The sequence below is a fragment of the Bacillus rossius genome, chromosome 12 (assembly GCF_032445375.1).
Source record: "Bacillus rossius redtenbacheri isolate Brsri chromosome 12, Brsri_v3, whole genome shotgun sequence".
NCBI lineage: Eukaryota > Metazoa > Arthropoda > Insecta > Phasmatodea > Bacillidae > Bacillus > Bacillus rossius.
Window position 1 is genome coordinate 21,378,231 of NC_086339.1, and position 27,096 is coordinate 21,405,326.

The window sequence follows — 27,096 nt, forward strand, 5'->3', positions numbered from 1 at the left end:
CTGTTAGTTTGCTTCATTACTAAAATACATGAATACAATCTCTCGCCATGCAAATAGATGAGATGGAAGGATGTAAACAAAATAATATGTAGTTGGAAAAAAAACAAAAAAAACTGGTATTTTGATGTTTGTCATTGTTATCTTGTAGTTTTTGAATCCAAGTATCGTATAAATCACAATGAGTTTATTCTTAGATATCAATTTCTTAAAAGTGAATAATGGCTTTTTTTTTTTTCATGAAATCTGCCAACGCAGCATTTACTCATTCTGGTGTACATATATGGCTGCACTTACTATAGCGAATTTGAAAAACATCATCAGAAAGTCTGAGTAGCTATTTATAAATATTTGTGGGCAACAAAACTGTCTGCAACACACTAGTTAGCGAATTAAATGTGAAATAAAAGAGAAGAAAAAATTTTCCTTATGTCACATGTTCTGTATGACATTTCTTAGAAAAATCACCTGCATCCAAAATTGAGAAGGCAATAAGTGTTAATGAAGTAACAATATAAGCAAGTTAAGAAATAATAATAAAAAAAAAATATTGTAGTTTTTTTTTTAAATATTTGAAACTTTTTCATAGTTACAATTCATTATTTTTTTGATATCATATCAGTTTTATTCCTTGTCCATTCAAATGTGTGTGAAATGTGATTTAGATGGTGTATTTTTTTTAAACTGTATTGCTGATAAATGACTGTCCCCATAAATTTGATTCAGGAAATTCGACGTCATTTAAGGGCTAAGCGGCCACATCATCATTCGTACGACGTAAGCGTGGAAGAGGAAGACGAGGACGACGAGAATGCTCGCGGCATCGAGGAATTCCCCTCGGACGACGACGACGCAAGTGCCGACGTCGATGAGCCAGCAGCGAGCACGGCCGAGGAGGGAACGACGTTGACTGCCGAGCCAGACAACGCGACCGTCGCAAACGTCGAGACCAGGAACATGGAGGGTGAGGATGTGGGGTCAGACAGGTCTGGTCGCAACCACCACCACTACCACCACCACCATCACAATGCCACGCGCAGGCTGAGGAAGAAGCCAAGGACTAGCACGGAGGGACCCACAACGACCACGGTGCTTGGCGGCACGGAGGGGACTACCACCACCACCACAACCACCACCACCACCCCCACCACCCCCACCACCCAGCCCCTGGGCCACAACAACCACCACCGGCACCACCACGGAGTCCACACGGTCACTCCTGTCGCAAGCGCTCCGGACAATAACGAGACTGCTGGGACGGAGGAACCCGTCAACTCCCTGCCCGACGATAACGTGACGACGATCGGGCCCGAGCAGAGGGTCAGCCCAACAGCCAGGAGTGGCCCTCGGGTGAGTCATCATCACCGCCATGCACAGCCATGTAGTGACATGGCACAGTGAGAGACTGACATTTCAGAGGACCTGGGTCCGAATCCCAATACGGCCATCCTGATTTCAGTTTCCTTGAGGTTTCCCAAGATCACGGAGGGATGGGTGGGAGCCTGAAATTAAGAAGCTCCTCACTGAGGGGGGGGGGGGGGGGCAGTATATAACATACAAGCCATCCAGAGATGACTTGTGTCGGTTGAAACCCACGTGCAAAACTCTCTGGCCGCGCAAGCCCCACTTGCAAATTCCCCCTTGCGAATGTGTCCAAGATCACTCCTGGAAAATCCCGGGATGGTTTCTTACCACAGGCCATCAAAAGCAATAACAGTTCAACTTACATACGTAACTTTATTAGCAGTGGGCAACTAGGTATGTTATTGATTTCTTGGTTTGAATCTCTTACAGTTCTGACATTGTATCAAATTAAAATTTTTATCTTTCGTCACTAATACTATTAATATGAATAAAAAAAATCTATACAATGCTGATATTGCCTTCTGGTTTTTAAACAATTTTTAATTCCTCAAAATCTAGGGGCTAAAAAAAATTGCATTTTTTTTAAATTTACAAATTTAACATCTATTATATTTTATATATTATAATATTTTACTGTGAAACTAGAGATATTAATACAATTTTTTTTAAACTTAATAATTCAAATACTGATTCAAGTTTATATACAATCAGAGCATTAATACACAAATGGTTTGGAACCTCTGATAGTTGTGGAGCATCCCATTGCCTAAGAACATTTTGCATGTAGTCCTTTAATGAAAAAGAAATTCATTACCGTAACGACAAGTGTACCAGTACTTTAAAGGGCACATATCAACTGGATAATCAATTATACGTACTTATGCTCTTATTTCATTCTGTATAAATTTATTTTAGTAATAGTTTCTAGCAAAATATTTTAATTGTATTCATTTTTGGATGTGTTGTGGATGATAGCTTGGCTATTCACTTCTGCTCTTCACATGTGTTTTTCTTGGACAGTTTCCTTGCACATTTTGGAATATGTCTTTTGGCTGGCTCTTAAAAAAAAAAAATACATTAACAAATACATAATGAAATGTGTCTGTAGCAGGTAGGCGGGGTCCCCAACCACATCAAGGTGACAGTGTTCCAGCCGAGCCGTCAGCCGCACGGGAGCCGGCAGCTGTCGTCCGTGGACCACCACACGTGTTTCTGCGAACCTGAAACGTGAGCTCACACACTGATGTAATGCTGCAATTGTCAATAATTAATTCGATAACTAGGTCAGACATAGCTGTTACATTTATCAGTTGGACATTTTGACATAACCAGCGTGAATAATTATTATCCATCTTGGTAAGAAATTTAATAAACATTTTTTTAATACAAACTATTTTTAAAATTCTCTGAAAAGAAAAAAATTAAATTTGAAGTAAATGAAACCCATCATTTCTTACATATTACAATTTTATTATGATATAAAATAAACTGCTATAATACATCAATTTTATTAATGACATATATTTAAAAGAAGATAAAACTCGCATTATCATTATACAAAATCCAACATCTTCATAGAGGTAAATCCTCATACAAATTTTTATGACGTGAATACCAATTTTAAATAAAGATATTGTATTGTTCTAAGATATAAAATAAAATCTTGTCAAGAGAATATGTATATTATATAAAATTGTTAAATGTAATCAAATGATGGGTTTTATTTACTTCAAAGTTAATGTACTTTTTTTTAGAGCATTTAAATAAAAGCATGTATTAAGAAATGTTTTTTATTATTTATTTTAAACTTTTTAGTTTTGTCTAAATCTGTGCTTTTCTAATAATGTATCAATATTGCAAGGTGTTTTATCTGTTAATTTCAAACCATCAAATGCTTCAATGAAGCCTTCTAAAGATTTAACTCGGCAAAGGGCAACATAAGCTTGTCCAGCAGTGAAACGTTTAGGGCCTAAATTTACCAAGGCATGTTCCACTGTGCTGCCTTGCATCTTATTTATGCACAGTGGAAGCCCAACAGAGAACCATAGGCAACATTATGTGCCGTGCCGTATTTGGTTTGGAATTGATGAACATATTTTGGTATCATAACGTTACTAAAGTTTGCCTGGACTAATGGTAGGTATGTATTGTAAAGCTGTGCTCGCCGAAAGTAAGGCCATATTATTTTGGTTAAGTATCCAATAGCACCGTTCAATAACTCTTCTTTCAATTTGTCTATAATAGAAAATATTTCGAGATGTTTAGGAAGTTGTCCCGTTTTATTAATACCTGTTGGTATAATGCTATCCCGGTTAGTGGTAGCCGATTTCCGTGTCTAATGTATTAAAATATTCTGTGCCGTAATCGTTTGATAGTGTGCTTGCACTTGAGCATTTTTTGCATAAATTCATAAATCCTTTTAAATTGAAAAATCACTGGTAAATTCTTAACTTACTTTTCTCATAAGTATTGAAACATGCTCACATCAGAGCTCACCAATTCACAGTGCATTTTATCACATCTATAAATTTTGTGTTTACCTGCTGGCACATATTCTCTTGTCAGTTTTATTAAAGAAAAAAGATGCCAAGATTTGTTGCTGGCAGTAGCCGCTCCGTCTGGTGAAACACCCGACTTACCCGCATGTATGGCAAGGGCTCAGAATAATTGCTTAATGAAGCAACCCCCAGCAGACTCTCGTCCGACTGACAGGGATTACATCATCGCCAGTGTGGGACTAGGGGCCCTTGTGCCTCGACTTGGCATCGCACCCCGCGGCCCGTTTAGAGTACCAGGTCGCTTACTGCGACCCATTACCTCCTGGTTTGACCTATAATAGTTTTGTTTTGGCTTTATTGATATTGTTTTCTAAAATATGCTGCGAAGCATTGGCCTTAAATATTTAAATTTATTTTGTGTGGTGACTTTACTTTAATCTCGTGGTTTCGTCCAGCCCTCCCTGGAGGGGGGGGGGGGGTGTATATTAGGTTAAGCGTGGGTGCTCAGTTTTACTTGATTATATTATTATTTGTTGTAGTGTTAGTTTAATTTTTGCTTGTGGGCAATGGCTGGACAAATTTAATGTATTTTCTTCGTGTTGTCTGTAAGGCGAGGTTCTTATGACCGTGGGCCGCTGACCTTCTCCCTTTAACGGGAGAAAGGGCTAGGCCGGCGGAGGGGACAAGTGGCTTCTTCAGATGTAGCAAAAGCCACTCGGTGAAGGCCGGTGGAGCGCCCTCTTGCCTGAATGCGGATGTGCCAGCACTTGGTCGGCTGTGTCCGGCCTTGCACAGTGCAGACTCCACTTCTTCAGTCGGCACCCCAGCCCCTCCGCAGCCCCTGAGGACGACAAAGTGCCAGGGCACTCTCTTCGGTTGCGGAGGGAGCTGGCGTCGTTCTGCAGCAGGCTGAAGTCGTGGTTTCCGCGCAGCTGTGGCCGCCTCCTTCTTCTTGGCAGGGCAGGCCTGCGTCACTGGGCAGGCACTGGGCGTCTGCAGCCGTTGTGATGCTGTGTTCTCCTTGAGAACGGTGTCGGTACCTTTCACAGCCGTTAGAACGGCAGTTTGGATGCCAGAGTGTTTCTGCTTGGCTGGGGCGGGCGTCTGACACGAGGTGTGTCGGAGCTTCGCTAATTGGTCCGTTTGCGTGCTGCAGTCCTGCAGCTCTGGAGTGGACTGGCTGGCCTGCGTAGTCTCGCTGGAGAGAGTCGACTGGGCAGTGCTGTGGATGCACTTCAGCCGGACTCGCTCTTCGCAAGCTACCACAGTGCTGTACATTTCGCAGGGGATGTACTCATCTTCTTGATCCGCCGGGATGTGGACAGCCGCGAGAATTCTCCCCATGCGGTACTTGGAGTCATCAACATCGTAGAGTTTCTTCAAGTAGCCAGACTCTGTTGTGTTTATCAGTGCTTCGGTGAAGCCTGGGGATGCGGGTATTGGGACTACCACAACATTGGTCTGATATTGTTCCTCCGGGTGAATGAGGTACACGTCGAGCAGCTGCCTTAGTTGTTTCAGCTCCAGGTCGCCGTCCCACGAGAGCCCGATGCAGAATACCGGCGAACTGAAGTACTCTGGCATGTCGCCCTTGTATCTCTTCGCAAGGAGGTCTATAGGTGAATTGCATCACATGTGGTTCGGCGAAAAATCTGCTCCGAAGCCTGCCTCTAGACTTGCGTCGCGCTGCTCGAGGTGATTGTGGTCGCGGTGATTTCCCATCTTCCTTCGATGCGGGTGCGGCATCTTGATACTATTCAGGAGAGAGCTAGACCAACCAGGCTGGCTGCTAGAGCGCGAATGCATGGGTAGCAACTGACACAAGTCACTAAAGACGCAGAGGTTTTATTCTACCGAATATTTGATCGCTATTTTGTAGTTGTTTAAGGTGCGTGAACCCAACAGATATTTTGTCTTTGAATAATAATTTGATCTCTTGCCATTGTTGGCGAATAACATTTATGTAAGAATGGGCATTTGTACTATTCTTCCATCGTTTCGGACAAGACGTTTGAGTGTCGAATGCAGAGTTGTTCCTTCTATTAAACGTGCTGCTACTCCTGTTAAGACACAAATAATCATGGCCGGCTCTCTATAGCACCGCTTTATTTGATTCTTTAACAAGATAAACAAAAATGTTTTTCTTGTGCCAGCATTCCCCATTATAAAAATTTTCAAATTCTCATCACTGCCGTTTATTTGTTCTAAAATATTTTGCGTTAAAAATGTGAAAACTTCATTCTGTCTGGCATTCATAGCACTTTTGGCATTATATAACTGTTCAGACACATGAGGTACTGGTTTAACTTGTCTAAGATAACAACTTTACAGTGTTTACATGACTTCAAAGTTGTGCTAGCAAGCTTAAAATTTAAGAATGTTGTTCAGGCTTTCACGGCCATTGTCTCAAGTAGCTTGGCTTCTGGGTTGTAGCCGTGTCCTTGGCAAAAAATTCACCAAGGTTTCAGTTGACATTGCAGTCACCATCATCAGGGAGCAGATACCTACTGAGGTTCTTACCAGTTGTCCTGCTCATTATATACTCTTGCCTGAGGGGAAGGTGCTTACTGATTGGCTGCTGCTGTGGGCCAATCAGAGCCTTCGTTTCTTCTGGATGGCTGGGCTGTTTTGCCAGTTGGGGGCGATTTGTCTGAAGTTGGCTGTGGAGCTATGTTTTGAGGATTTCTAAAGAGTGGATTCCATATTTTGCTTAATTTGTAACCATCTTCTCTATTAATGTTTGCTGGGTGTTTTAATATTTCTATTGATTCTCGAATGTATCTTTTCTTGTATTGTGGGATGTTGTATATGGTGTGGAATTGGTCGAAATCAATGCTATGTCTGGTTTCCATGGAGTGTTCTACTAATGCTGATCGCTGGTTTCATGTTTGTAGTCACTGATGTGTTCTTTAACTCTTGTGATTATTCATCTGCCTGTTTGTCCTATATATACCTTGCCACAGGAACATGGAATCTTGTACACACCGGCTGGGTTTTCGGCAGAGGTTTTATCTTTCACCGATGTCAGAGACCCCTCAATCTTGTTTATGGGTTTGAGAACTGTGTGGATTTCATGCTTCCTAAGAATTCTTGCCACTTGGTCAGAAATTCCTTTGACATAAGGAATGAAGGCTTTATTAGGAAGATGTTGTTTCTTATTCTGTTGAGGTGGTTTCTTGGCTTTCATGATTTCTGACTTTGAATAATTATTTGCTTGAAGAGCACTTGTAAGATGTTTCATTTCTTCCCCAATATTGTCTTCTTCACAAATGGCTCAAGCTCTGTTTACCAAAGTTGAGATGACTGTTCTCTTCTGAGATGGAGGGTGTTGTATGAACTTGCCTGTAGATACCTGTCTGTGTGGGTTGGCTTTCTGTAAACACGGTGGCTGATATGATTATACTTTCCTCTTGTGACCAAGAAAGACATCCAGAAAAGGTAATTTCCCTTCTACTTCCACCTCCATGGTGAATAGTATATTCGGATGAATGCTCTACAGGTGTTTTAGAAAGTCTAGTAGATTATCTTTTCCATGGCTCCAAATAAAAAAGGTGACATAAACATACCTGTACCAGCACTTGGGTTTAAGCTGGCTGGTTCTTATTGCTTTCTCCTCAAATTTGGCCATAAAAATATTAGCTAATAGCCTAATAGGGGAGAGAGAGGCGAGCCCATGGCAGTGCCTTCCTGTTGCTTGGAGATCTGCCCCTTGAAAGAGAAGAAGGTCGAACAAACACAGTGTTCTGTGAGCTTCACTATGTCTCTGCTCAGACAGTCTTCTCCCAGGTGTGTGAGGAGAATTTGAAGGGCTTCTAGGACAGGCACTTCAGTGAAGAGTGAAACCACATCAAAGCTGACCAGGATATCTGTTGGTTGAAGAGAAAGTTGTTTAAGAATAGAAATGAAATGTGCAGAATTTCTGACATGAGAAGCTGGAGTGGGTAATAAAGGTTGGATTAATCCATTCAAGTATCTGGCTAGTGCATGGGTAGGAGAGCCAATTGCACTCACTATTGGGCGAAGAGAAATGTCCTTCTTATGTATCTTCGGAAGCCCGTAGAATATCGGGGTTCTCTCATATTTGACAATCAGATTTTTCTTACAGTTTTCTTCTAAGCTTGATTCGGTAACCAGTTTCTTTGTGTATTCATGAATAATTCAGATTATGAAGCCAAGATCCATAAACTTCTTGCTGAACCTACATGTGCAGCAGTCAAGAAAAATCCTCTAAAACAAATAGAATCAACCACAAAGAAACTGGTTACCGAATCAAGCTTAGAAGAAAACTGTAAGAAAAATCTGATTGTCAAATATGAGAGAACCCGGGCTTCCGAAGATACATAAGAAGGACATTTCTCTTCGCCCAATAGTGAGTGCAATTGGCTCTCCTACCCATGCACTAGCCAGATACTTGAATGGATTAATCCAACCTTTATTACCCACTCCAGCTTCTCATGTCAGAAATTCTGCACATTTCATTTCTATTCTTAAACATCTTTCTCTTCAACCAACAGATATCCTGGTCAGCTTTGATGTGGTTTCACTCTTCACTGAAGTGCCTGTCCTAGAAGCCCTTCAAATTCTCCTCACACACCTGGGAGAAGACTGTCTGAGCAGAGACATAGTGAAGCTCACAGAACACTGTGTTTGTTCGACCTTCTTCTCTTTCAAGGGGCAGATCTCCAAGCAACAGGAAGGCACTGCCATGGGCTCGCCTCTCTCTCCCCTATTAGGCTATTAGCTAATATTTTTATGGCCAAATTTGAGGAGAAAGCAATACGAACCAGCCAGCTTAAACCCAAGTGCTGGTACAGGTATGTTTATGTCACCTTTTTTATTTGGAGCCATGGAAAAGATAATCTACTAGACTTTCTAAAACACCTGTAGAGCATTCATCCGAATATACTATTCACCATGGAGGTGGAAGTAGAAGGGAAATTACCTTTTCTGGATGTCTTTCTTGGTCACAAGAGGAAAGTATAATCATATCAGCCACCGTGTTTACAGAAAGCCAACCCACACAGACAGGTATCTACAGGCAAGTTCATACAACACCCTCCATCTCAGAAGAGAACAGTCATCTCAACTTTGGTAAACAGAGCTTGAGCCATTTGTGAAGAAGACAATATTGGGGAAGAAATGAAACATCTTACAAGTGCTCTTCAAGCAAATAATTATTCAAAGTCAGAAATCATGAAAGCCAAGAAACCACCTCAACAGAATAAGAAACAACATCTTCCTAATAAAGCCTTCATTCCTTATGTCAAAGGAATTTCTGACCAAGTGGCAAGAATTATTAGGAAGCATGAAATCCACACACTTCTCAAACCCATAAACAAGATTGAGGGGTCTCTGCCATCGGTGAAAGATAAAACCTCTGCTGAAAACACAGCCGGTGTGTACAAGATTCCATGTTCCTGTGGCAAGGTATATATAGGACAAACAGGCAGATGAATAATCACAAGAGTTAAAGAACACATCAGTGACTACAAACATGAAACCAGCGATCAGCTATAGTAGAACACTCCATGGAAACCAGACATAGCATTGAATTCGACCAATTCCACACCATATACAACATCCCACAATACAAGAAAAGATACATTCGAGAATCAATAGAAATATTAAAACACCCAGCAAACATTAATAGAGAAGATGGTTACAAATTAAGCAAAATATGGAATCCACTCTTTAGAAATCCTCAAAACATAGCTCCACAGCCAACTTCAGACAAATCACCCCCGATTGGCATAACAGCCCAGCCATCCAGAAGAAAGGAAGGCTCTGATTGGCCCACAGCAGCAGCCAATCAGGAAGCACCTTCCCCTCAGGCAAGAGTATATAATGAGCAGGACAACTGGTAAGAACCTCAGTAGGTATCTGCTCCCTGATGATGGTGACTGCAATGTCAACTGAAACCTTGGTGAATTTTTTGCCAAGGACATGGCTACAACCCAGAAGCCAAGCTACTTGAGACAATGGCCGTGAAAGCCTGCTAAAATTATTTGGTGCTATGTTTTTGTGCTTGGATAAGTCCTCTGAACAACATTCTTAAATTTTAAGCTTGCTAGCACAACTTTGAAGTCATGTAAACACTGTAAAGTTGTTATCTTACACAAGTTAAACCAGTACCTCATGTGTCTGAACAGTTATATAATGCCAAAAGTGCTATGAATGCCAGACAGAATGAAGTTTTCACATTTTTAACGCAAAATATTTTAAAACAAATAAACGCCAGTGATGTGAATCTGAAAATTTTTATAATGGGGAATGCTGGCACAAGAAAAACATTTTTGTTTATCTTGTTAAAGAATCAAATAAAGCGGTGCTATAGCGAGCCGGCCATGATTATTTGTGTCTTAACAGGAGTAGCAGCACGTTTAATAGAAGGAACAACTCTGCATTCGACACTCAAACGTCTTGTCCGAAACGATGGAAGAATAGTACAAATGCCCATTCTTACATAAATGTTATTCGCCAACAATGGCAAGAGATCAAATTATTATTCATAGACAAAATATCTGTTGGGTTCACGCACCTTAAACAACTACAAAATAGCGATCAAATATTCGGTGGAATAAAACCTCTGCATCTTTAGTGACTTATTTCAGTTGCTACACATGCATTCGCGTTCTAGCAGCCAGCCTGGTTGGTCTAGCTCTCTCCTGAATAGTATCAAGATGCCGCACCCGCATCGAAGGAAGATGGGAAATCACCGCGACCACAAGAACCTCGAGCAGCGCGACGCAAGTCTAAAGGCCGGCTTCGGAGCAGATTTGTCGCCGAACCACATGCGATGCAATTCACCTATAGACCTCCTTGCGAAGAGATACAAGGGTGACATGCCAGAGTACTTCGGTTCGCCGGTATTTTGCGTCGGGCTCTCGTGGTACGACGACCCGGAGCTTAAACAACTAAGGCAGCTGCTCAACACGTACCTCATTCACCCGGAGGAACAATATCAGACCGATGTTGTGGTAGTCCCTATACCCGCATCCCCAGGCTTCACCGAAGCACTGATAAACACAACAGAGTCTGGCTACTTGAAGAAACTCTACGATGTTGATGACTCCAAGTACCGCATGGGGAGAATCCTCACGGCTGTCCACATCCTGGCGAATCAAGAAGATGACTACATTCCCTGGGAAATGTACAGCACTGTGGTAGCTTGCGAAGAGAGAGTCCGGCTGAAGTGCAACCACAGCACTGCTCTGTCTACTCTCTCCAGCAAGCCTACGCAGGCCAGCCAGTCCACTCCAGAGCTGCAGGACTGCAGCACGCAAATGGACCAACCAGCGAGGCTCCGACACAACTCGTGTCAGACGCCCGCCCCAGCCAAGCAGAAACACTCTGGCATCCAAACCGCCGTTCTAACGGCTGTGAAAGGTACCAACACCGTTCTCAAGGAGAACACAGCATCACAATGGATGCAGACGCCCAGTGCCTGCCCAGTGACGCAGGCCGGCCCTGCCAAGAAGAGGGAGGCGGCCACAGCTGCACGGGAACCACGACATCAGCCTGCTGCAGATAGAAGCCAGCACCCTCCGCAACCGAAGAGAGTGCCCTGGCACTTTGCCGACTGAAGAAGTGGAGTCTGCACACAAGCCGCCGCATCTGCAGCCAGGCAACAGGACGCTCCACCGGCCTTCACCGAGTGGCTTTTGCTACACCTGAAGAAGCCACTTGTCCCCTCCGCCAACCTAGCCCTTTCTCCCATTAAAGGGAGGGGGTCAGCGGCCCACGGTCATAAGAACGTCGCCTTGCAGACAACACGTAGAAAATACAGTAAATTTGTCCAGCCATTGCCCATAAGCAAAAATTAAACCAACATATTAAAAAATAATAATAAAATCACGACAACCTGAGCAGCCACGTCCAACTGCTCAGCTTAACATAATATACACTTCCCGCCCCCTTTTTTTCCCTTTAAACTTAAAAGGGAGGGCTGGACAACACCACGAGATTAAAGTAAAGTCACCACACTAAATTAAATTTAAATATTTAAGGCCAATTGCATTCAACACTGCTTCGCAGCATATTTTAGAAAACAATATCAATAAAGCCAAAACAAAACAATTATAGGTCAAACCGTAGGTTATAGTTCAAAGTATTGACCTGGTACTCTAAACGGGCCTCATGGTTCGATGCCAAGTCGCGGCACTCGGGCCCCTAGGCCCACACTGGCGATGATGTAATCGCCGTCAGTCGGACGAGAGTCTGCTGGGGGTTGCTTCATTAAGCAATTATTCTGAGCCCTTGCCATACATGCGGGTAAGTCGGGTGTTTCACCAGACAGAGCGGCTACTGCCAGCAACAAATCTTGGCATCTTTTTTCTTTAATAGAACTGACAAGAGAATATGTGCCAGCAGGTAAACACAGAATTTATAGACATGCTATATGCACTGACAATTCGTGAGCTTTGATATGAGCATGTTTCAATACTTATGAGAAAAGTAAGGTAAGAATTTGCCGGTGATTTATTAATTGAAAATGCTTTATGAATATACCTCCATCATCCTCTTATTACTCTTTGCAAGATTTTAAATAGATATTGTAGTTAACTGCCTGTACACTTGGGCTCTCTGCTTGTGGGCAAAAGAAAGGAAATGGAGAGCAAAGTGGTTTTCTATCCCATACCTTTGTTTAAATGAAATTTTGCATGTGCTCCTGTTTGAGCACTTGAGTAATTGAGCCTAAGCATATTCAACTGAAATCAAACTGAATGTTTTCAAGCTTTCAAGCTTTTGAATTAGAACCAGTTCCTCCTAACAGATTTTACTGAAAATTTGCATACGATATAATCAGGCGTTAACAATATTGTAATATTTTCAAAATAACCATAACAACAAGCTATAGTGACTGCAATATTGACCGAAACGTTGGTGAATTATTTGGCAAGGACACGGCTACAACCCAGAAGCCAAGCTACTTCGTAGCATCAAACTTAAGTTAATGTAATGTTAAATAGTTACTCAAGTCACCAAACTACAAACAGACTCAGTCCACACAAAGCTCCAACCAGCTGGAACAGTAATTCTGACCAACAACCTTTTTCTGAGAAGCCTTTTATTGACTGAATGACTGGTTACCTAACAAACAAACTACCATTAAAAAAAAACTAGCTTCTGGTTATGGTTATTTTGAAAATATTACAATATTGTATGCAAATTTTGAGCAAAATCTGTTCGTAGGAATTGGTTCTAATTCAAAAGCTTGAAAGCCTGTAAACATCCAGTTTGATTTTAGTTGAATATGCTTAGGCTCAATTACTCAATTGCTCAAACAGGAGCACATGCATAATTTCATTAAGAAAAGGGAGGGGATAGAACCACTTTGCTCTCCGTTTCCTTTCTTTTGCCCACAAGCGTAGAGCCCAAGTGTAGATGCAGTTAACTACAATATCTACTTGAAATCTTGCAAAGAGTAATAAGAGGATTCTGGAGGTAAAGGAATGAGTATGTTTAAAATAATAAGACTGTTGCAATTATTATCAAGAACCTTCTCTAACATTCAACATTAATCATTTTGTGTACACTTCCATGTCTCATGTATGTATGTATGCATGTATGTATAAATATGTTGTAAATATGGGTACAAAAATGTGTATCATACATCAAACATACCTAAAACTGCTATTTTACTAATTTCTGAATTGGCTACATTTCCATATATCTAAGCATATTTATATTTAAGACATTTTATTAAATAGGACACATTGTCATGGGTGGAATAAACGATTGCAACACTACCATAGCAAATCTCCCGTTTCATTTTTTGTTTACTTTAATTTTAAAAAAAATTTCACTATGTTTAAGTAATATATCTGAGCATATAGTCATTATTTATATAGTCAAAATATTGAGATGCCGGTGTGGTGCAGTGTCACAAGAAGAGAAGAAAAGGAATTGGCGAAGGAGTCCCGCAGAAAGATCAAGGAGGAGAGACTGAGGAGAAAGGAGCGAAAGCAGAGGAAGAAAGCTAAAATGGAAAAGGAGTGCATGTTGGAGAAGATGAACTGTTTCAGTCATGACAATGACCACTGGAAGACTGCACCTCTGTGGACACGTAAGTGTAACAACTTTATGCAGAAACTGAAGTTGAGTGGAATATTTTTAATGTTTGCCCTGAACTGAAATATCCCAGTATTCAGTTTTAGATGACTGCAAATATTAGCTATGGTTGTAAAATCTACAATATACTTGACTACTTTCTACTAATACAAAAATTTGATAATCGTGCAAATTTTATTAAAATATATAATGCAACTAGTAGGTACATTCATACAGAAGTAGTACATATAATTCAGTTACATTTAATTGCTTATTATCTTTAGTTCATTTTGAAGCAAGCAATATAGTGATCTCTACGAACACTATCTTCTTTATATTCCAAAACCATAAATTTAAGTAATGCTACAGATTGTGATGGTTACGTATAAAAAACCTTATACTGTTTTTACTCCTATTTAAATTAAAAACTCTATTAGCCATGCCTGCCTACGTACCAAATTTTATGAAAATCTAATCAAATATTCAAAAGTTAGTCACACAAAATCACTTACAAACATCCATACAAACACTGATTGCTGTAATTACAGATTGATTCGCTCGGTCGATTATAGCTTAGTGGCTTTTATTTTTTTTAAATGTTAGTTAATGTTACTGATTTCATTTACAGTCATTGACAACCCTATTGTCATCCTAGTTTTTAGTCTTTTTTTCAACGTAGAAATGAAAATATAATTAGAATAAAAAGTATAAATGATTTGGATATGCCTATGTATCCAAACTAGTAACTTTTATTCCATAGTCTTATATGTTTCTGAAATATTCGGGAAAAAAATTGATTCTACTTAAAAATATTTTGCCAATATTTTCATTCTATCTCAATTTTCTTGCAATTATTTTAACACATTTTGCAGTTCTGAAGTTTTTTTTGTTATATATTTTTAGTTTAAAAATATCTTGAAATAGAAAATGTTTCTGATGAATTGGTTGTCTTTACAGAGGGACCATTTTGCTTCTGCATGAATGCAAACAATAATACATATTCATGTCTCAGAACCATCAACGCAACTCACAATTTCTTGTACTGTGAATTTGTGACGGGGATGATAACATTTTATAATCTACGAATTGGTGAGTATGCTGCAAATACTGTGGGAATACAGGTTGCTTGGTAATAATAATTGTAATCAATTTCTGTATGAAGTTTGGAAGGAAAAAAAAAGGCAATGAGTGGATGTCACTATCATTATCTAAGTTAAATGCAAAATTCTCTAATTTTCTTTGACATCCATGCTTTAAGAGTATTCATATTTGTTATCAATTTATTAGTTAAATAACTGCTCATTTATTCAGTAATTCAGTGTGTACCACAAACTTTAGTATTGAGCCCAACTGATTAAAAAATTGAAACCGTGCGTAATAATAGTACTATTCCCTGCCATTGTGGATTAAAAAATAAATATATTTAGCTATGACTTGCAATGCAGCTTCTTTTCTTTAATGCATTTTCATGTTATGAAACATTGGGCAATTAACATACAAACTTGGGTCATTTTCATTTGCCAGCATGAAATAATTTGTAATGTGGACAAAGACTGGGTCCCTTTTGTATATACCACACTGCAAAATATATGCCCTATCATGCAAAAATATAGGTTCCTATGTGAGTTTTTGTACATACATCATGGATATGTGACAATGCATCATCATTTTTAAGCAAATAATTAAGGCAGAGTCTTGATTAATCAAGTTAATGTGAACCCTGGCAACCCTGGCAACCTTGGAAACCTTGGATTAGTAAAAACTTGGCTAACATGGAGAGAATAAGAAAATCATCATGGTTTTCATTTGTCCCAGTAGCATAATTTTTTGGGGTAGTGTTTTTTCATCTTTTATTCTGTGTAGATTCTTTCACTCGATGATTTATCCAACCAATAAGTGGCATTTTGGGAGTTAGAATCTTAAGGCTTTCGACAACAGTTAGATTATTTTCTAGGTCTTCAACCAAATGATTTTAACAGTCTTGGCTGGTAATGGTGCATTAAGTTTGCTAGGGTAATACGAAAACATTTTCAATTGAAGTTAATTTAATAGAGATTCTTCTGTATAATGTAAAATACAATAATCAACACAAACACCAAATGCAGTACTGTGTACCTTGCTCAAATTAAAATTAAGTTTTGTTTGAACATAACATAAGTTATATTAACAACATGTTGGTGTCCCCTCAGTTCACACAGGCCGTTACGTTTATTGATCAGATGGCATAGAAGTTGATATTCCGCACTGCCATCGAGTAGCACATTTAAAGCAAATTGGGTATTGCGAAAATATTCTCAGTGTTTAAAATATCTATCATACCAATTTTCATTTTCAGTGACATATAGCATCAAGTTATAAAAAAGTATAGCAAAATAATCTTCATGAAAAAAAACTTTGATGTGCCAACTTACATGGCAATCAATCAATGTGCACGTGTGTGTGTGCACGTGTGTGTGTGTGCACACGTGTGTGTGTGCACACGTGTTTGTGTGCACACGTGTTTGTGTGCATGTGTGATTGTGTGCATGTGTGATTGTGTGCGTGTGTGTTTGTGTGCGTGTGTGTTTGTGTGCGTGTGTGTTTGTGTGCGTGTGTGTTTGTGTGCGTGTGTGTTTGTGTGCGTGTGTGTTTGTGTGCGTGTGTGTTTGTTTGCGCGCGCGTGCGTGCATGCTTCAAATATATTATAAAAAAATGAAAAAAAAAAGATTGAGGAATTGCATTACATGCCTGGCATTAGCTAGAGTATGTGTGTGTGTATAATAAAATAATATAATCGATAAAATGTTTCACCCCTTGGCAAATGTTAGTAGAAGGTGGAGCACTGTGTGTGTGTGTGTGTACGTCACGGCAGACCCGTTCGAGCAGTGGAACAGGGTGCACTCACTGTCGGACGGGGAGCTGTCGTACCTGAAGGGCCAGCTGGCCCGGCTGCGCGACTGCCGGGGGACAAGGCAGTGCACCGCGGGTGGCGCTGGTCAGGGCCCTACTTCCCCGTCGCGGCCCGCCCCGCCGCCCACCGCCGGCCGGTACAAGAAGCGGAAATACTTGGCCAGTGAGTGGCTTTATCACAACTCCACGGCATCGCGCGCCGTGGCTGCGAATTTTTTAGCGGGGGGGGGGGGGGGTGTTTCCTTAATTAAAATTGTAAACATCTTTTTAAAAAGAAGTGATTTGGGAACTAAACATGAGAACAGTATTACCGTTCCAATACCAGCGCTTTGTTTTTAAACAATATTTATAACCGCAACCCCCGCTTGGGAGCTGACTTCCATGAAAAAACATGTTTAGCAGATGCCTATGTAGCAAAAGAAATAAATAAAAAAATTACACGTTTGTAGGAATTATACTTCCGGAGAATTCGTGATGAGAGTGTCAGTGAGTGGTATTTCGCTATTTATCTATACTAGCCTAATCATCCAGAATTTCTTAGGCTTAACATATCATTAAGAGGCTTCTTTTAGTGCAATGTATGTAGTAATAGAAATATACATGTAGTGTTTCAATTTATTGTTGAAAATAGCAAAACTGATATTTTAAACACCCCTGCCAATCCATAACACCCCTGCCAATCCTGTTTGGAACTGATTTTCAGAAAACCTTGTTCTCGGTTGATGTCTGTGTAATAGAAGAAACATCTTTGTCGAGTTTCAAGTCTGTAGGACAAATACATGAAAAAAAGTGAAATTCTGATATTTAACTAAAAATTTGTTCTTAGCAGACATCTATGTAGCAAAAGGAATACATATGACAACTTTCAAGCCTGTAGTTTTTAAAGTTCTGAAGTATTCATGATGAGTGACTCAGTAATTGGTGTTTCGAATATAGGTGAAATATATACATATTTATTAACATATATTTATGTAATTAAAAATTTATAAAAAAAATTTTAATGGTGCATAAAATTCTGAAGAGCTGCACATTGTCTCATCAAAAAGTATCCCCCAACCAATGTGTTTATAAAGCATTTATTAAACCACAAGTTACTAGCTGAAAGCTTCAATATCAGATATGGTCAGTTCATCTCTATGCACCTAATTGTATACCTGTATTTTTGTTTAATGATGATTTTAAGTTCTATTAAATTATATACAAACAATGAAAGATCTTTTATCAGGCATGTTCGAGGCCATGGTTGTGCCGAGTTAGTGATTTTTCCAGATAATCAAACGTCAGTATAGTTTTAACGATAATTCCAAATGTGAAAATGTGAAATTATAAACAATATTGCAATGAAAACCTACTGTAATAATAAAAACTCTGAGAGAACTAAAAATGCTACTGGCAACAGAGTAATGCGAGCGGGTGAACAAGTTCCAACAATTGTAATCCACATTAAAAAGGCTGAACCAGGTTGCTGCCAGATTACAAAATGTGTCATATCAAGAAAATCCCCAGGATTTAGAATCCAATTCTCGAAATTCGAATCCCAGAGAGTACCTCAAATACACACGTTGAATCCAAATCTAGGTATCAATCATCAAAAATAAAATATAGACTAAATTAAATGGTTGACATGTTATAAATATGCTAATAAATCTCCAGCCACATCATAAGCCTCAAGTCAGTGGGCATCACCGTCTGGGGCAGAGACTACTCCCGAAGCGTGACGTCGCCCGTGTGGGACATGACTTTTTTCCCCCTTCACCTTTACAAGACTACTAGAACCTGGTTTGCTCTCAGCATCGGGCATGCTATGTTGAATGCTCTGGTGTCCCACACGCTGCTAGTCTGACACAAACTCCCACGTGGTTGGGTAAATATGAAAGCACACAAGATAAGCAAAGTTGGAATTTATTACACTGCATTAAACTTCATGTTCCTCGTGCAAAAACAGTAGTAAGATAGTTGAGCTGTAAAAGGGCTTGCAGTACGACTGGCTAACGGAGGTTTCAGGTCACCGCGTGGCTGGACAATAAGTTCGCGCTGACAGACTGCCAAGCAGATTTATATGTAATTAAATTGAACAATTGCACCCCCGAGGTAAGCTCCGGGGATAACTAGCAAACAATTTAGATTAAATAAAAGAACAGAATTACTACGGTAAGTGAATACAAAGGATGAAGTCCCCAGAGTGTGAAGCATGTCCTACCTCAGATAACGATACGAAGCAATTGGGAGAGACATGGCATTCAAAGTGGTTTGTTAGTGCAATGGTGCCTATCTGAAAAAACCGTTAGGCAATTCAGAGTCGTGACGCTGATGTGCATTAGTTAAAAACAGGTCACTTCCCTCAAAATTACAATATTTAATTCAGACCCAAAGCCCTTTAAAAACTAACGTAAAATAATTACAGCTCAGATTAATAAAACTGAGATAACCTTCAAAAGTCCAGGTGCATTGCTGTTAAGTGGTAACTTATGTCTGATTGCGTATAAAACCTTGAAAGGACACGAACATTCATAATGTAAAAGAAAAAAAAAATTTGTTGTCTGTAAAGTCGGTTTACGGACGATAGTTTAACGTGACATCATAACAAAACATTGATGAAATGATTGCATACTTTTATGAATAAAATTCAATAATTTTTATTTTAATAATAAAAGAATAAATACTTGAAATTATACTAGTAATCAGATTTTTAAAATGCAAAAATAATTAACCTTTATTGCCAAAATTGTTGTTGTAATAAGCAATGAAAACCACACTAACTTTTCACTTTAGCAGATAGATAGCGCAATTTGTTCGGTTCGCGTCCGTCACCTTAGGTGGCAGCACCATAAGAGAATGTTATTATTTGGTTTTTATAATACGATCCCAAATACACCAAACTTATTTATAATGTGTTACAATATTTTTTAAAACATTGTGCAAAGGACCCCGGGTGTAATTTGAATTATTATGTGTAACTGTAAAACACCATTGTGCATTAAAAACATATTTGAATATTCAACATTACTTTTAAATAACTGTACCGATTGTGCTGAAAATCGGTGGACGAACGTTAAATTACATAATATTAATAATTCAAACGACGAAAACATGATTGAAAAGTCATATCGATGGTTGTTCCAATCGAGTGGAAGAGAGATGCCACGCATGCGTACAATGAGCATAACAGGACACATCCGTAGTGGGACATAGTGCATTACGGGAAACTTTTTCGTGCGTGCAGACGGCGTTCAATTTATTAGACGTCACGTCAAAAGTTAACAATATTCATTACTATTCACCACTGTCTTGACTGCGCCCTCTTGCGGAAGTTTGTGGTGCACTCACACACACGTGCGCGCACACGCACGCATGTCCCCAGTGGGAAGAGCAAATGCCATGAGGATAAGGGTTAGGAGGGGCGGTGACATATTGGACGACATCAAGTTCAATATCTTGAGGAATGGTAACAGGATAGGTATGAAGAAAAAAAAAATTGATCCAGTAAACTTCTAACGTGATCAGTGTTGGATCATTTACTTGATTTGCCCTAATAATTTTCTTCAAATATTTTTCCTTGAATATTGAATTCTTCAAATACTAAGGATTTGACGATTTGATTGGTCCATCCCTATTAAAAACCTATCACTGTAGTATATTATACAGGGTGTCTACAAGTCACGAAAGTCCCGAAAGTAACGAATTTTGATGCGAGGTCACGAAGTCACTCAAAAGTCACGGAATTCGATACAAGCTCACGAAAATTTTTTCTATAGACGTATTTTCACGTGTATTTATTGGACACTAAGTGACTGTGTAATTGGCACAGCCGTATTTTTCTTTCTTTAGTATGGTTTGGCCTGCGATAGAAGAACAAGTGCTGAAATAAGATACCATGAAACGCAGTGGTGAAATTCAATGCTATGCCAAGCTGATTGTCGTGCTATGTTCGTTTTCGTTGTTTCGTTTTTTAGGACACAGGCCGTACGAGTCTAGCATTGGCATTGCCTGACGTATGAAAAGTCTCGTATTTGTACGAGGATTCAGAGGTTTTCAAACCATAGATGTTACAGTATACTAGTACGTACAACTTGTTACGATAACGATGCTTTCCGCCTCCGCGTCCATATAAGTATAGTAAATACACAATCTCTCATTACGATTATGATAACATGTTATGCCTAATGTGTAATTTTTTTTAAAAGGGTCAATTAGTTTAGTCAATAGTACAAAGTAAAAAAAAAATCCGAAAAAAAAAAATGTCATTTAGGTCAGTTAAAGTCACTGAAAAGGTCACTAAAAAGTCACTAAAATTGATTTTGTCACTTCTGTAGACACCCTGTTATAGTACAGCAGTGTCTCGCCTATCCAACAAAGGGGTCGGTACAACGTCGGATAAGCGGAAATGTCGGAAAATGGGGAAGAGTCGAGAAAAAGCTTCTTGAACGTTAAGCTACATTGTATCTTGGTACATAATACTTAATACCTTGTACATACATATCTATTTCACATTACGATCTTACATCGTAATCATGTTCTACGAGTACAACAAAATATAAAAAATTAACTTACAGTTACAGAACTATTTTCTGATGTTATGAGTGCCATATGTTACACAAAGTCAGTCAGTTCCATGAGGATTTAAAGAAAATTTTTATTATAGTCATGTCTAGCCCTTCGATTTCTTTTGTCGCTATAGACAGCTTCCTGCAGTAGTAGTATGCCCTGATCCTTAAGTTGTCACATGGCAGTTACATTGAGAAGCAAAAACATCACAGTAATGTCACCATCTCGAAGCTCCTCTGCATCAAGGTGTGTTGGAGCATTATCTAATAAAAATTCTTTTCTAGGTAATTTTCTTAAAAATGCTTTTCTGTTGAAGGAATAAATTCCTTAAAAAAAGTCATTGATAATTTCACTGCTCATCCACGTATTTTTCTGGCTATAGTATTTTATAGGACGAGTTTTTTTTATTTTTTATTTTTTTTAATGCTCTAGGATTTTTGAACTTTCCAGTAATTACAAGTTCCATTTTGAGGTTTCCTGTAGCATTGCTGCATGTTAAAATAGTCACCCTTTCCTTGCTACACTTGTAACCCGGGGCTGCCGCTTCAGTTCTGGCTTCAAGACTTACTAGGTAACATTTTGTAACTACGTCCTGTCTCATCACCTTTAAATATCTGATCACCCGTTAGGTTTCAGTTTCAATAAATTCTTCAAATCTTATCTTTAATGCTTTCATACCTTCAAAGTTTTTTGCCACAAACACTCAACTGAATATGCCTTATTCTGTAAAATACGCTCTGAAATAGCAACTCCTCTGTCCCTTAACTGTGTAAAACAAACATACAAAGCTTTGCTAACTTTTTCATAGTTTTTTTTTTTTTTCATATTTTTCCTTCTCTTTGGATGCGCCATCTGTAACTCTTGATGCACACCATTTTTCTATTTCTGATTTTTATTTTTTAGTCTAGAAGATTGCTTCAAGTTTTTGTTCAATCAGTTCAAATTTCTTCCCTTTTGTCGCCATGCTTGTGTAAATTTCAACTTCCAAAACACAACATTTGTCAAACTGAGACACACATGCATGTAACATACGATAAACTGATCCATACACAATGATAAACTGCACTTCACTCAGTGGCGTCTCGTCAGGGCAAGCAAGGCAAGCAGTGCTTGCCCAGGCAGTTTGCAGACAATGTATTTTTTAAATAAATATTTTATTCAGAATAGTATTTTACTTTGGCTCGTGCAGTTAGGTGTACGTATTTTTTACATTATCTTCTTGGGACCCAATACTGTGCGCTGTGTGCTATAAGAAAAGAACTCGTCGACACACAAAACATGCTGTTTTAGAAGCGTTGCTAGGTTTAGAAGCGCTGGTAGGACCGCTTTCAGCAGGAAGGCTGCCGCAGTAGTTTCCTTTCGGAAGGGGGGTGGCATGGTACAAAGGTTCGAGGAGGGGATTGGCTGTAAAAACACGTGGTAGAAGCTACGAAGGTAGTGCTTTCTTGCCGAACTCAAGCGAACATGGCCGAAGCAGACGGTGGAATTCTTCCGCCGACTGCTTCGGCTATGTCCGCTAAAGTTCGGCAGGGCAGGTGGCGAGGTCGCGTTTCAGTCGGCGGTCGTCTCTCAGGGCGCGCGCATCTCTCTCGCGGGCTGTTGGCTGGGAGTTCCCTGTGCCCTATTGGGTAACCAAAGGCTGGCAGTGCGTGGGGGATTTGTGGGCGTACAGGAGGCGGCCTAGAAGTGCCAACTGCTACCGACCGCGTCCCGCGGGTGGCGGATACGGGATCCTAGCTTGAGAGTTGCAATCTCGCTGGAGTGACTGTGAATAACCACATACCAGTTAACAGATTTTATGATCACGTATGAAGATAGTTTATTTTGTGTTGGTACAAAAAATACCAACATTTAATTTTTACTATTCTAGTACATTTTTATGAGCTTCTTCTCTTTATTTTAAGTACTTACTTTGCCATGTGTTGTCTGTTTATATATTTTGTACCAGATATCGATGATACTACACGCCCACTTAGTATATAAATAATGTAAAGTAGGTATTTTATTATCAGAATAATGTATGCCAAACATTATTTTTCAAAAATAGTTTATAATTTAAAAAAAATTTCAATTTTTCTACCTGTGGAATAGTCAATGTTCAGTTAAGAAAACTACTTAAATAGCACCCTTTTGTACCTTTAAATCCATATTTTCCCGGGGGAGGGCCCCTGGACCCCCCCACCCCCCAACAGCGTGTTTTGGGGTGAACGGAGTTGTTGCTTTCCCTCATGTAAACCTCACGCCTCGCCACTGACTTCACTGAATTGGTAGTGCATTGTGAAGGAAGTGAAGTAGGGTGAAGGGAGGAGGTAGGGTGTACGGCATTGTGGAAGGAAGGGATGTATGCCAGACACGAGTCACGAGTTAAAAATAAACTACCTCCTGTTGCTTCGCCTGACGTAGGATAATACGGAATGCCTGACATGCGTAGGATAATGTGGAATGTCATATTCAAAGGTCCGATAAGCAAGACACTACTGTATTATACTGGGCATGCTTCAGAGCTGCTACTAACAATTTTGCTTTTCTAGCCTCAGCTGGTATTTTAAAATATGCCACCGGATCCATGAAGTGTACTCCTTCTGTGTCATTGCGCTTTGTATGAGAGCTTTGTTTGTGCTTTGCGTGTGGGCATTTGAGACTAACACATTTCTTTGTTTTTCCCCCACCCTTCTCCTGCTCCCCCCCTCCTCCTATCCAATGTGACTTGTTTCTCTTTTCGGCCAATGTCAGGCCCACACCTATATGACCTCACTGCCATGCAACTCGTCAGTGAGTCTGAGCTTGCGCCTCATGCTAACAAAAAGCGGAAGAAACTGTCCAAGTAAGTACCGATTTTCGTCTTGTTACGCTACTCCCTGCTATCTCCTGCACTGCAGTGCAAAGGATGATGATTTGGTTCTGAATTTTGAAACTTTTTTGTGCTGTACCTGAATAATACTGTGAAAGGTCTTTATGTGTCAAATTTGGTACCACTGGAAAGATGGGATAGCGATTCTGCGGGATTATTGAATATCAGTACATATTGTTTTAATGGACATACCAAAGGAAAATATATATAAGAGTGCAATTGTACTTAAAGCAAGTTGTAATAAGCTGGTATTTTTCAAATCATCATTAAAGAAATGTACTTGTGAAGTGTGAAAGTTAACTCTCTAGTAAACAGGAAACACTGTATTAAAATGAAACCTGGCAGTCAGCTTGCACTCGTTAACTAAATATGCTGGCAGCGAAGTGTTGCGATCTTGCGGTAGGCCTGTGCGAATAATAGTTTTTTGATCGAGAAATATAAAATAAAATATTTAAAATAGTTACAAAGTCATATCAAATTGTGAATACTGTTTTAGGCGAAGCTGTATAAAACTTATTTTACAAAATACATGAGTAAATTAAAGAAGGGTGCATGTACTTATGTACTTTGCATGGCATTTTTGTCTGTCTCAGGAAGCTAAGTTAAATACAAATGAGAGCAAGAGTGAGAATTTTATAAAAATGAAGAGTTGTTAGTTTCTTTTCTTGTAGGAATAGCTCAAAAACTAATACTGGTAATTCCATTTTTTATGCTTCAGTTATACTTATTTAGTATACAATTAATTGATAGAAATAAAATAATAAAAGGACTGGAGTGATATTATAAATAATTGTATAACAAATTCATTCAAATTACCAAAATTTAAATACTCGTATTCAATATTAATGTCAACACGTATATAAAAGTCATTATTTAATAGAGTAAAATAATCCAGATAAAATTCAATTAATAATGAAAATCAATAAATATTCTGAATGTTTATTCTAATTGATTAAATAATATAAGAATTTAAATGCAAATAAATTATAAATACAGCAACATAACCTCACAAACACTCCCATGAAAATGACCAGGAGACTAAACATTCGACAGACACTACCTGCCAGCAACAATGAAAGCTTACAAGCAACCTGACATCGTTATTTATATGGGACCATAACCTCACTTATCTAACAGCACTTGAAAATACACTTGAAAAAGTTTGTAAACACAATTTATTTTACTAATATTTGCAATAAAAATTGTTTTTAATTATATGGACCAGTATTCAATATCACAAAAAGTGTAAGATTTAAAAGAACATAATTCTTATTTACATATAGGCTTTTTTCAGCCTGTGAAAATTTTGTTGCATGGTGCACGCACATCATAACAATTCACGCTCAATTTTTTTATAACATGCCTGAAGAAGTATAACTTGAAAAATAATCTTTTAGCATTTGCAATGTGTGAACTGATTAAGTGAATAGCAATTTGGGGCCTGTATTTATCATCATTCAATAAAAATGATAAAATAACCATGCATAATATTAATATTGAGCATTCATAAATGCAAATGGAAAATTTTTTTTTTTAAGGAACCAACCTTATTCAAGCAAAACATATTAAACAAAAGAAAAACATATTCATGAGCGAATCTTAGGCTTTCAATGTCACAACTGAAGCTTCAAACAAAACAAGTGGCAAATTTACTGGCGAAGTCAAATTGAATATTGAAAAGAGCTTTGATTGATTCGCTTAGTGGAACCTCCGCACAGGCCTACCTGGCGGCACGCTGAAATCCACCCGATAAAAATATGTGCGCGCAAGTCTTCATTGGTGTTGAATTACTGAATGTGCTGAACCATTGGATACCGTCTAAAGACCTTTTGCTGTGTTATGTATTTCTGCTATTACCCATTCCTTTCATCCTTAATTTATTAGTTCTTATTGAAACGGTGGTCAAGGGGCTTTGCATGGCATTTTTGTCTCAGAAAGCTAAGTTAAATACAAATGAGAGAGAGAGAGACTTAGAAAAACAAAAAGTTGTTAAGTTATTTTCATTTCTTGTAGGAATAGCAGCTCCATAATGAATTAAACTGGTAATTCCATTTTTTGTTGCTGAAGTTAAAGCTCTATTTCAAAAGAATTTTTGTCTGACTCAGTATGGCATTCACATTTATACAGTCAGCTGAAAGTTTGTTTATGACAGTTCAAACAATGCAAACATGTAGTTTAGTTCACTTTGGAGACAGGTTTGTCAGACTCGTTACCTAGTTGCACTTTTGCTATATTTACTCAGCACACAAACCTATCCGAAACCCAGGTTTTGGAAACCCTACTTTCAAAGATCACGATGTATATGTAAATATTTTCTTCAATTATTTTCAAACTCATCCACCATTATTAGGGAAAAGATATCCATGGTGTTATTTTTAGGCTAATTTAATAACTGAAACAGGAGATTTTGGTCTTATTATTTATATAATATTTATGAATTTGGTTTATTCATAAAGATAGCAAATTATTCAACAAATATGACAAAGTTTCATGATACATATTTAACCAGAACAGTATCATTTTGATTGATGCTTGATGCACTTCTACAATATAATATTTGCGTTTGAGTGTTTGAAAAAGGTACCAATGCAATAATGTAAAAAATGAGTTACTATTACAAACAACTGTTCCGAGATCAAAAGAGAGTAAAATTTGTTCCAATCTATTTAGTACGTATATTTTGGTACAAACTTCCCGCTAAATATGAAATTCAATTGAATTTGCATGTATTAAAATATTAATTTGTGATTTTAGTTAAATTTTGATTAAAATGCTTATTTTAATGATTTTAGTGGCATTTTCATGCTTTATGGTTTATTAACTTGCATTTCAGTGTTACATATGTGGTCTACTGACACGTTTTTCGTGTTATTTCAGTTTTTTTTTAGCAATTTACCATAT

At 38.7% G+C, this 27,096-nt stretch overlaps 1 protein-coding gene across 5 annotated transcripts in view; it reads left to right on the plus strand.

Moving 5' to 3' along the window:
* Positions 1–27,096, plus strand: part of LOC134537688 (extracellular sulfatase SULF-1 homolog) — a 363,580-nt gene that overhangs the window by 327,316 nt on the left and 9,168 nt on the right. For 2 of the 5 annotated variants that reach the window (XM_063378401.1, XM_063378402.1), the window contains 6 exons: positions 724–1,347; positions 2,471–2,589; positions 13,742–13,926; positions 14,868–14,999; positions 16,762–16,962; positions 24,078–24,168. In XM_063378401.1, the coding sequence (XP_063234471.1) occupies positions 724–1,347; positions 2,471–2,589; positions 13,742–13,926; positions 14,868–14,999; positions 16,762–16,962; positions 24,078–24,168 (1,352 nt within the window). The remainder of the gene's footprint in view (positions 1–723; positions 1,348–2,470; positions 2,590–13,741; positions 13,927–14,867; positions 15,000–16,761; positions 16,963–24,077; positions 24,169–27,096) is intronic. The other 3 variants (XM_063378403.1, XM_063378404.1, XM_063378405.1) reach the window with 3 other exon arrangements.